The 11,087-nt window shown below is 42.4% G+C and overlaps 1 protein-coding gene across 1 annotated transcript; it reads left to right on the plus strand.

Moving 5' to 3' along the window:
* The first annotated feature begins 3,661 nt into the window (after positions 1-3,661).
* On the plus strand, positions 3,662-8,940 carry aaas (achalasia, adrenocortical insufficiency, alacrimia). Its single transcript, XM_061074949.1, has 17 exons — positions 3,662-3,791; positions 3,972-4,103; positions 4,224-4,351; positions 5,038-5,093; positions 5,192-5,283; positions 5,381-5,427; positions 5,654-5,752; positions 5,952-6,095; positions 6,478-6,598; positions 6,683-6,807; positions 7,126-7,186; positions 7,277-7,367; positions 7,467-7,560; positions 7,737-7,804; positions 7,900-7,981; positions 8,109-8,193; positions 8,702-8,940. Exons 2-17 carry the CDS (start codon positions 3,993-3,995, stop codon positions 8,855-8,857), a joined length of 1,560 nt encoding a protein of 519 aa, XP_060930932.1. The 5' UTR covers positions 3,662-3,791; positions 3,972-3,992; the 3' UTR covers positions 8,858-8,940.
* The last annotated feature ends 2,147 nt before the right edge of the window (positions 8,941-11,087 follow it).

An 11,087-nucleotide genomic window follows, 5' to 3' on the forward strand; every position in this document is an offset into this window, starting at 1 on the left:
ATTCTTATCGTTTGCTTTTTAGCTGTTTCCTATTGTTTGCCTTCAATTTTCCATTTTGACCTTGTAATACACATTGTCACTGGGTTTTAACAGGTGCTTTGTTAATTCAGTTTATAATAATTCTTACTATTATTATCATTGCCATCAGTGCGCTACATTTTTAAAGATATATAAACAAACACGGATCAATTTCAGCACTGGACAGCTCAGTTGGACTCAGGGAGCTGTCCAGTGCTGAAATGACTTGTGCTGTACTGTTAGTGTCTCTTCTGATCTTTTAGATCCACCAGACGAGTGTAGTCGTGCAGTGAGTTGGGCAACCAGCCAGTCCACCAGTTTAACCACTCAGACGCTCCATTTCCTCAACAGAAGTCAGTGTGAATCGCGCAGTATAAAGCCTCATCTCTGTGTCTGTGAATGGGAATGAAAACCAGCCTGCCCAGTGGAGCCATCACCCAGAGAGTGGCGAGGGGGGCTTTATGAATGAATCGAGCACAGGAGTGTGTGCAGCTTCAGCAACGCAAGACGGTCACCTGTTCTCTGAGGAGCATCGCATGCAGCCTGACAGCATCCGAGCAAAACGGCTCCCGTATGTCGCCCGTCGTGCATCAAGTGCAAGAGCATTGTGTGCATTTTTCAAGAATATGGCGAATTGCATAACCACCTCGGCGTGCGTGCGTGCCTGCGTGCATGTGGTGGGGGGGCGGTGAGGTGGAAGGGGGCGGGGGTGTAGAGAGAGAGAGAGAGAGAGAGTATACTATTCACACATATCCTACACAAACACCCGCTCAATGTCTTATACTGCACCACTGCACGAAAGGAGCCAAATTAAAGCGTGACAAAAAAAAACCGGCCAATAAACAACCAGCCGGGCCTGTGCGAGGGAGCAGTGCGCACATGCATGCACATACACACACACACACAGAGCCACACACACGCGAATGCACGCACACGCACACGCAAGAAGATCAATCTTTAAATAACCGAGGATGCGATGATGACACTCAGCAGCATCATAGCCGACGTGCATGAATCGCGAGCCCGATGCCTACTATGGTCCATGCCAAGTGAAAGTGCCGCAGCGTCTCCACAGCCACTCATGATGTTGGCATCGTTACGCACACGCATATTTCATAATGTTGCTGCACAAATATGATTTTCTTTGCATCCGTCGACGGTGATTGGTTCCTTGGCAGCATCGGCTCGTTGGTGCAGTGCAAAGCGGCGTGAACGCGACCGAGCAGCTGCACCATGCAGGCTCCATGTTCCCGAAACCCTTATCCCCTATTCAATCAGCATTTAACCGGATAGTGTGACATTCCCTTACCTTTCTGCCCGCTTGATGCCGCGTTGTCAAGTGCAGGGGTGGGCTCCGCTTTCTGTTTGTCCGCGATAATGAGACAATCGTTGTTCCTCCTCGGTCCAGTCTGTCGCTTTGGATTTCGCCTTCCTAGATCCACGAGTTCCACGTTCCTGGGACCGATCCCAGCGGCCGAATCGTGTTATCAATAACCGGGGACCCATGCAACGTGAGGCGCGCTGGGTTATTTTCTTTTTTTGCAGGGGGGGGCTGTCTCTTTCCCAGTGCTGAATTGACGTCACGGAAATGAGACTTGCACCGCAGTGGGGCGCTAGAACCAACCTCTGCAAAAGAGACAACACACACACATACAACTAGGATTTCGATCCTCTGCACGCTGTGTTTGTTTAATTTTGTGCTCATTTCATTCACTGATATCCACATCTGAGAAATTCACCTGCACGTTCCTCCATCCTGCTGCTGATGTGACTCTGAACGATACACGTGGCTCCAGGGATGCTGGTGTGCTACTCTCCCAGGCTGGATCCCTGAAGTGGATCCCAGAAAACCTGAGGGGTCTCAAAAAGCAAGTTCACACAAAAGCAGCTGTGGCTCAGGAGGTGAAGCAGAAGGTCGTCGTTATCCAGCTCAACCAATTTATGTTCCAAAATATCCTTGGGTAAGACACTGAACCCCAAATTGCCGCTGACAGCTGTGGTGGCTGTGTGAGTTATGTGTAATAGAGAAAGTGTAGAGTATTAAAGTGTTTTGGATGGATTAATGGAGCAACTGAACTGTAAAGCACTTTGATGGTCATCAAGATAAGAAAAGTCTATTTACTCGTCTCCTCTGGCCCAAGTATTTTGATTCAGTTATAAATATTTAAACACTGAAGTGAGTCCTGGTTATCTGACCATGACTTATGGAGGGTCTATGTGTCATAAACTTGTTTCAAAACCTTTAACAAAACCTTTATCATATTAAATAATCCCTTGCCTGTGTCTCTCAGTAATGCATTTGGGTAATTTCAATTGAGAGCCATGACAGCTACTTTGATAGATGTCAACTTGACCAACATAGAGATGTTGAAGTTTCATGTTAGCTTTCACCAAACTGTGTGTTTTGCCCTGAATCACATATAATGGAATAGTATTAAAATAAATGCTTTCACTATTAGTGTGGGCATCTATTTATTGTTTTAAAACAGACACATATCCTTTCATGGTGTATAGTCAAAAGAGTGATGGAAGAGCCCAGTGGCTTTCTAACAGCTTAATATTATCATCCTGCTGATGACCATGCACTCAGCTCTCACTGGGGTAAACAAAGCATCATTATCTTCATCATAATCACAACTCACATTAGCAGGAAAATGGAGGACGTACACTGCAGGGGAAAACATGAGGAAACAATTGAAGTAAAATAAAATTGTATGTTTGCTTTGTATGTGACAACAAATAATTGTTACCTGTTCCTCAGGGTTGATGCAGCAGTGCATCTCTGTCCTGAAGAGGACAACATGTCAGCTCTGTGCAGTTTGTGCAGTGAACTCTGAACCGAGTCAGCAAGACAACCAGGGAGTGGATTCCTGATCCTAACCAGCAGGGATTATTTTAATCAAACAGGAAGAATTAAGTAAAGTAGCATTCATTGTTACAGAGTTTAACTTGTTAAACTAATGTCCGTTATTATTCTAGTAAATAAAAAATAAAAGCTTTATTGGAGAAAAATAAAGACAGCACTTAATTCAGATCTTTTCAATAATCAGAGAGGTGCGGTATTTGTTCACTTTTTTCTTTGCAATAAATAAACATTTTGAACATTAAAAACCCTAACCTGCCTACATACTTTATCATCCTCATGGTTCATCAGTGGTTGATAGTTTACGTTTGAATAGATTCATGACAAACAGCTACTGTGGTATTTTTCATGTATTTATTATTATATTTATTTCATTTTCATGGATTTTTCAAACCCACAATACAAAGAGTTTTACAATGGCAACAAAATAAAACAGACTGGTCATATAATCAGCCCAGACCTGCTGGTGGCAGTGATGCACAAAACTGTAGTTTGCGAGAGAAAACAGAAATTCAGCTAATGTCTATAAAAACTTGATTTATTGCCTTAGCCACAAATCCACAGAATACACATTTCTTATTTTTCAAAACAATCCAGCTGGAAGTAATCTAAAGGAATCGACGCAATTTGAACTTCTAGCGTTAAATTAATATCATTAACCTAAGAAATAATTAATTGTCGCTTTATCACTTGTTTTCTGTGAGTTTTAAATAAAGCTGCTTTAAGACAGAAAAAAGCAGAGCTGCGCACGGTTTGTCCCTCCGGCTCGCCGTAGTCCGCACGGCGGGATTAGCTTGAAGCTGTTGAACCGAAAGTGTCACAACAGAGAAGCATGAGCTTTAAACTTGTTGCCTGGAACCACAGCTGGTGTTGATCCACAGACAGGACCCTAACCCTAACCCACCACAAGGTAACCTCCCCGACCACCGACGGCTATAACAACCGACACTGAAGTAGTGGACTAGAACCAGCTAGCTAGCTAACTGTAGCTAGCCCGCTGCTCGCCCCGGCTGCTCTCAGCTGTTGTTGGGTGTAAACATGGCAGCCGACATGACTGTGTGTATCTGACTGTGCCATGCCGTGTTTCCAGGCTCCTTTCCCCGGGGAGAAGATGTGTTCCCTCTCGCTGTTCCCTCCTCCGCTGGCCCTCGGACAGAGCACCCTGTGCGAGTCCAACAACGAGCTGCTGCCCGGGTCCAGCACCGAGGACCGAGCCCAGCAGGTCCGGAGCTTATATGTGTCATGGTGGTGGTGGTGTTGAAATAGTCCAGTGTCTCTGCTGGTGTTGATGGACCGGGTCCAGTGGATGTGTCTTCACCCACGTTGTGTTGTCTTTCTGCAGGACACCAGTCCACTGAGTCTCTACTTCCCCCGGGAGTCTCTGAAGCTCCACAGCCGAACAGAGAGCAGCAGCAAGGCAGCGTTTCTGGACCATTCCGAGACCCTGTGGATGAGGAGTGCTGCAGCATGGTAACACAATCCTGAGACCGTAACACTCACAATGGTCCTCATATGACTGTGCAACTACACACATACACACAACATGCAGGTGTGGTACATGTAGCAGACGATGTATAACTTTAATAATAGATGTATTACTGTCTAGACAACATAGGATTTTGAAGATGACATTGTTATTCTCCATAAGAATCTATATAAATTTGCTTTGAATGATTTTGAAGTACTGAACAGGGCATTTTACACTAAAAGTACAACTTAACAGGGTTTTCTGGTTGGAAAATTATGCAGTAGATACACCTTATTTAAACTAGTATGGTAATAATTTACTTGATTTTGTTGTAGCGATAGGAGTCTTAATTTAATGGGAATTAATTTTCTCTGAGAATAGGGTTATATTTGCTGAATATTTGCAGCTCTCGTCATTTGGATATTACAGTTTTCAACAACATATTGTAAGAAAAAAAGAAAGAAACAATTCACGTGGAATCTTATGTAACTTGTGTTGAAGAATGAAAATGCAGAGGTTAGTAGTTTAAACTGCTGAGGCTGGTGGTTCAAGCCCTCATCTCTATCTGGGTCTATGTTGAAGATGACATCCTGTGAGACATCATGTCGAGACAATGTTCTGTCTTAACAATAATTTGTCCCAAATCTATTACAGACAAATGTAATAATGTGACTTGTCTCTGTTCCAGGCGGGATGGTGGTTTCACAGGACTCCTAACCGAAATTACCAATTCAAATACAGAGGGTATGGAACTTGTATTTTGTTTTTTTTCTTCTTTACACATACCAACCTGGTTTTGCATTTCCAATATTCAATAACTGTTGAATGTCTTTCTCTTGCAGTGCCAAAATGGCTGTCAGTGAGTTCTGGTTGCACCCTGGCTTTGCTCCAGAGGGTCTCTTCGTTTCACGGCTCCTTGTTTCCTCATCTTACAGTAAGTTCTTACCTAGAAAAAGTGCTGCACATGTTTATCACTTGTTTGTTGTGTTACCTTAACTTGTGTATTTTCCTCTTTGTCGTTTGCTCCACAGTTAAGCAGTGAAAACATGATAGCTGAGTTTTCACAAGTACTGAACTGGTAAGTGCCACTGATTAAAGATGTATGTGTGCAGTTGGGATGATTTAAAGAATAATCTCATCATTCAGCAGTGTTCTTGACAATTAATGTAAGAAAGTAAATAGTTTTCCCATCCAAATTTTCAAACATTTACATTGATGGATAATGAAAACAATCATAATTTAAAACCAAAGTTTGTTGAATAGTCCACAACCTTTCTCTGCTTGTATCCCTTCTTTATTACCAGGTCTGACTGTGTGGTGCGAGCCTTTGCGTGGCATCCTCACACAGATAAGTTTGCTGTCGCCCTCCTGGACGACTCCATTAAAATATACAACCCTAAAAGGTACAATTACTTTACTGTTGCCAACATGACAGCAGAATAAAGTCTACACTGCATATCAGCAATGAAACCATACTCTTGCTTTCCTTCCAATTTATTCTTTTATTCTTTTACCCGAAGACTACAATAGCGAAACTCGTTGTTCTTAAACTTTGACATAGCACTTTAGGTATTTGACATTTCTCCTTTTGTTCTCTGACAGCCCCACCACTCCCACACTGAAGCACCGTCTCCAGAGGAGCGTGGCAGCAGTGCAGTGGAAGCCGTTGTGTGCGTCTGCTTTGGCTGTCGCTTGTCAGAACTGTTTACTGGTCTGGCACGTGGACCCCTGCTCACTGTCAACCAGGTACGTGAAGTATAATGTGTTCAAAAATCATTGAATTCAGTCAGCAGCATTCAAACTGTCATAAATGCCGTTACTACTCAAGCAGGCTGCCACTTATCTGGATATAAATCATCTGAACTGATTAAATGTATCACTACAGATTATTATCGGGAAGTACAGACAAAATGTGATTTAAATGTCCATAAATTCACTTATTAAATAAATTTAGACTTTACTGTCACAGTTTTTCTGTCATTTTAATATGAATTCTATAGCTATGAGGTATTAAAAGAGTCTTACGAAATCGTTAATTTAATTGTTAAACCCTGCAGAAACTCTCATATACCTGTTGTATTTTTCTTTCTTCATGACGCCCCGTTCTTCTTCCTTTTGACCCGTCCAGGCCTTCATCCGGTTGTGCTCAGGTTCTGTCTCATCCTGGTCACTCCCCAGTCACTTCCATCGCCTGGTCCCCAAACGGATCTCTTCTGGTGTCAGCCTCACCCATGGACACTGCTATAATGGTACGTTCCAACTGATTCATATTAAGTGATTGACTGAATTTCTGACAAGGTTGTTCGGCCTTTTGACTTCCGTGTACGGTTCAGGTTTGGGACGTCGCTGCAGAAAGCTGTGTGCCACTCCAGCGGGTCGGAGGAGGCGGGGTCAGCTTTCTGTCCTGGTCCCCAGACGGCAGCCATGTCCTGGCTTCTACACCCTCTGCCCTGTTCAGGTTAGAGACAGCGAATAAGAGATTGAGAGTTTCTAAAATACCCAGCTTCCTAGTTGTCTAGCTTCCCTCCTTCATTCCCTCTTTTCTTGTTGAGCTACATTTGCACATTTCAAGTTCAAGATATGCAAAGCTGCCAATTTTCTCCTTCATATTTAATGCGTGTGGACAGTGGCCACTTTCTATATGATTGTAGAGCGCCATGAATATTTATGAACATGTAAGGGATTAGTGGTATAGTCTGGAATTAATCAGGTGTCACCAGATAATAATTGGATGGAGGTTTTTTTACAAATGAATAAGTGGAGTTCCTTTCTTCAGGGTTTGGGAGACCAGGATGTGGACCTGTGAGCGTTGGCCATGTTTGAAAGGACGCTGCCAGGTGATTCACTTCTCTCCAAGTTCCAAAGTTACGAGAAAGCATTTTACATCTTTTGTATTTATCCACTAATGAGGAATCTGTTTTTGTCAGTCTGGCTGCTGGAGTCCAGATGGGAGTCGGCTTCTCTTCACTGTGCAGGGCGAGATGGTCATCTACGCTCTGACCTTCACCGACGCACCAGGTTCATGTCTCAGTCTTCATACAGAGTAACCGGTCGTCTTCAAGAATACACAGCTCGGTGGATTTTACAGCTTGAAACGTTGTCATTGTTATTCTGCAGGCATCTCTTCAGGCACATCCAAGGGATCCCAGGCAGCAGCTGTGGTGGCTGACCTATCGGAGACAACCTTTAACACACCAGATGGAGACATCATGTAAGATCTTTAAACTAAATCACTAATTGGCTGCATTTTAGTCCACGGAGGCAATTAGTGCTTCCAAACAGTCCAGGGAGAAACGGAAGTAGACGACATGAATGCTTCTCTTCACCACTTGATTATTTGATCTTTGAAGGTGAGCGTCACTCACTTCTCTTTGATTTCTTTACCAGTCTTGGTGGAGAGATCCAGTCCATTGCCTGGGATCCAAGAGGAGAGAGACTCGCAGTTATTCTTCAAGGTCTTTCACACTTTTCTCTCATTCACATCAATGAAGCCATTGATTATTAGTTCAGTATAGTTTGAATAACTCTACTCGGCCTCCATCTCTCTCAGGAGAACCACAGGCAGCAGACAGACCTGCGATCATAGCAGTGTTCAAGACAAGAACCAACCCCATCTTTGAGCTGCTGCCATGGTTTGTATTGTTATATGTGGTTACTGTAAATTTCATGTCTGTGTAGCTTCAGCATTGCATTTTCCAGGATCATACTACAGTGTATCCCGTCTAGATTTGCTTATTACTGTTTTGTTTCCGTGTTTAGTGGTTTTGTTCAAGGGGAAGCTGACGCAGAGCCCAGACTGATGCAGTTCCACCCAAACTTCCAGCACGGAGCCCTGCTCACTGTGGTAAGTGTTGACCTACAAAACCATTTTATCTCTTTGATAATTCTTTGTAAATAATGGCTGGTTTTAGCGTTGGAACAGGAAAAACTAAACGTGGGAAGCTTTTTGTCAGTGTCTTGTAGTTGTTTTGAAGATGTTTCGGACAGCACCATCAGACCTGCAGATAACTCTCAATACAGCTTTTAACAGAAGATATTAAAAACGTATCATCTCCTCGACCAAGTGTAAATTTTAGCATAAGTCCCAATAATTCAATTCTTTCTAATTTTGTTGATTTATCCATCTGTTATATGGCTGATATATTTAAGTAAGGAATTATTGCTTACTGTAAATTACTGTAAAAATGTTATATAGAGGTGAATCATTTCAATATACTGGCCTGTATGGTGGAGAAATAAGTGTTAACTTGTGTTCAATGTTGTATACAAAGGTCTTTAAAATGCTGTAACATGAAAAACATACTGGCTTCACCTCCACATTGATATCTCTCTCTCTCTCCCTTTGTTTTCAGTGTTGGTCCAATGGAAGAATTACCCATGTGCCTTTCTACTTCCTGAGTAACGCTGTCCCCCACTTTGGCATGAGTGGCAGTCCGTTGTTGCCTCGCCCACAGGAAAGACAGAGTGCCTTGGCCAATCAGTCGCTCTTCTCAGAGTTAATCTCTTGACCAGCCATCACACACACACACACACACACATGTTATTTTTTATGTAATAAATTGTCAATAAAAGTTTAGAAAGTTCTTGACACCGTTCAACTGATTTGCTTCCTTCTTTCATCAAAACATTTGAACCTGATGAACATTGTGAGGTAGTGGTGGAATGTGGATGTTAGAGCTGAAATCTTTTCCCTTCATTGAAGCGCTTGTATAACATTGTATGTTCACACTAGAAAAGTGATGATATAAATCTTAATCCGATATACTTTATTCATCCCAGGTATGAATATGTATATTGTGTATAAAGCCTCAAATTACAGTTGATTTTTGTGTGTGTGATGCTGATGTGTTTCCAAATTGTGGTTTGTGGTGAAACAATATTTGAGCAGAAACAGATTGAATATGAGTATTGGGCCTTTGTTCACAGATATGTGAAGACACCCCCCCCCCACACACACACACACACACCTGCCCTACACGACTTGGCTCGTTTGTGGTCATGTTGTGTTTCTTTGATTTCTCTCCATGAACCCTGACGCATTTTTCTATATGTGTTATATGTTTAATGCAGTTTCTTTTCTATCTTTAACAATTAAACAATTATATCGAGAGAGTGAGTGTGTAGTTTTTAATCCTTATATGTAGGATATGTACCCTAGACGTTTTGTAGATTTGATTCTATATTTTGATCCTTACAGGGTCTTTTCCATGTTATATAATATTTCTCTGACTCAGGAGAGACCGGAGAGGAAGCAGGTCACAGAAACAAGTAGTGACGTAGTGATGCATAATTACTCTACAAAATACATGATTCCAGTCAAAAAAGGTTTTTTATTTATGCCTATTAGTTCAGACAACGTGAAACCGCAGAACGAATACAGTACTTTTTCTTCCTTTTTGTTATGAGATTCTCAAATATGAAAATACACATGTGCATCACAGTCTTAAACTTTCACACACACGCTCACACATAGACACAGTCAAGAGTAACTGACCTCAAGAAATACAAGTTTAACAAAAAAAAACTTTTAAGCACATGTGACGGTTCTGTTGAGAGAAGAAAAACATCCCCACGACCATTTCTGGTTTTGTTCAAATCTCCCCCCAAAAAAATCAACAATCATTCTTAATTCGGTTCTCCTTTTATTTTCCAATTTACAGCAATTAGAAGTGTAACAAAATAAAAACAAAAATGATCATGGTCATGGTCATAATAAAATTAATCAAAAAATGTACACACCCTCACACACACAGAGAGACAACCCACCCTGGTTATGTTTTTTTACATCCTCAGAGTCCCTTGTTCAGCTTTGGGGATGTGGACTCGAGAGAAGGCCTCCAAGTCGCCCCTGTCTCCCCTGTCGTAAACCGACTGCACCCCCTCCTCCAGGGTGGAGTGTGAATGTGTGGTGTGAGGCTAGTGGGAAATAAGGGATTTGTGGGAGTTGGGGGGGATTACAGAACTCATAGCACCTTCTGAAGAGAGAGCAACCCAAAGCAAAGATGGCCGTTCAGCCCCAGATCCACCAGAAAGCGATAATGATTTGGTCAGCTCAGATTTAAACTTAACATTTTCACTTGTTTTTTTTCAGCGTGAGGTAGCGTTAACAAAAATCTGGACGACTACGATAAAAAGGCAAAATTGATTTCCCTCGAATTTCTTGGGACGAGAACTGGGCCGTCTTCTGATGGGCAGTCAAGGGGAACAGGACATGGAAACATACATCCCAAATGTAACCTCACTTTCCAAAAAGTGTTGGTGTGCATATAGACACATGTACACACATAATGTGGAAATATATATAAAACCATCTGGTTGTTTATAAACACAGACCTTTACAACAATAGAACCAAGGATTTATAATACACAGTAAAGGTTTTTTGGCTCCTGCTCGTGGTGGAAGGCCTGCAGCGCCTGGATTTGGTTTTACTTACTGAGAATATATAGATTGTTTTTTGGTCTACACTGATTCAAAATGCCGTATTTGTGTGTCAGGAGGGAAACAGGGTGGGAGGTGGAGTAGGACTGGGACAGAGGTTGTGCGGCTGTTCTGTAGTGGAAAGGGGGCGTGTCGTACTTACAAAGTAAACCCGTCCAGTCCTACCTCAACTCTGCCCGTGTAGGTTAGACAATAAATAAGTGACATCAAGTCCTGTTCCTGTTCTCCATAACTTGTCCGCTTGGTCCCTCTTCCTCCTGGTTCTGACTCATTCCCGTCAACTGTGGGCCATGGGAAAC

Source organism: Limanda limanda, chromosome 7 (genome assembly GCF_963576545.1).
Source record: "Limanda limanda chromosome 7, fLimLim1.1, whole genome shotgun sequence".
Lineage (NCBI taxonomy): Eukaryota > Metazoa > Chordata > Actinopteri > Pleuronectiformes > Pleuronectidae > Limanda > Limanda limanda.

What these genes read in the sequence shown, in the direction of transcription:
- aaas (XM_061074949.1), top strand. Translation starts at nt 3,993, where the DNA reads ATGTGTTCCCTCTCGCTGTTCCCTCCTCCGCTGGCCCTCGGACAGAGC. An exon ending in CCTTGTTTCCTCATCTTACA is followed by an intron (nt 5,284 to 5,380) that starts GTAAGTTCTTAC and finishes TTTGCTCCACAG; the next exon opens with TTAAGCAGTGAAAACATGAT. An exon ending in GTTTGAAAGGACGCTGCCAG is followed by an intron (nt 7,187 to 7,276) that starts GTGATTCACTTC and finishes TGTTTTTGTCAG; the next exon opens with TCTGGCTGCTGGAGTCCAGA.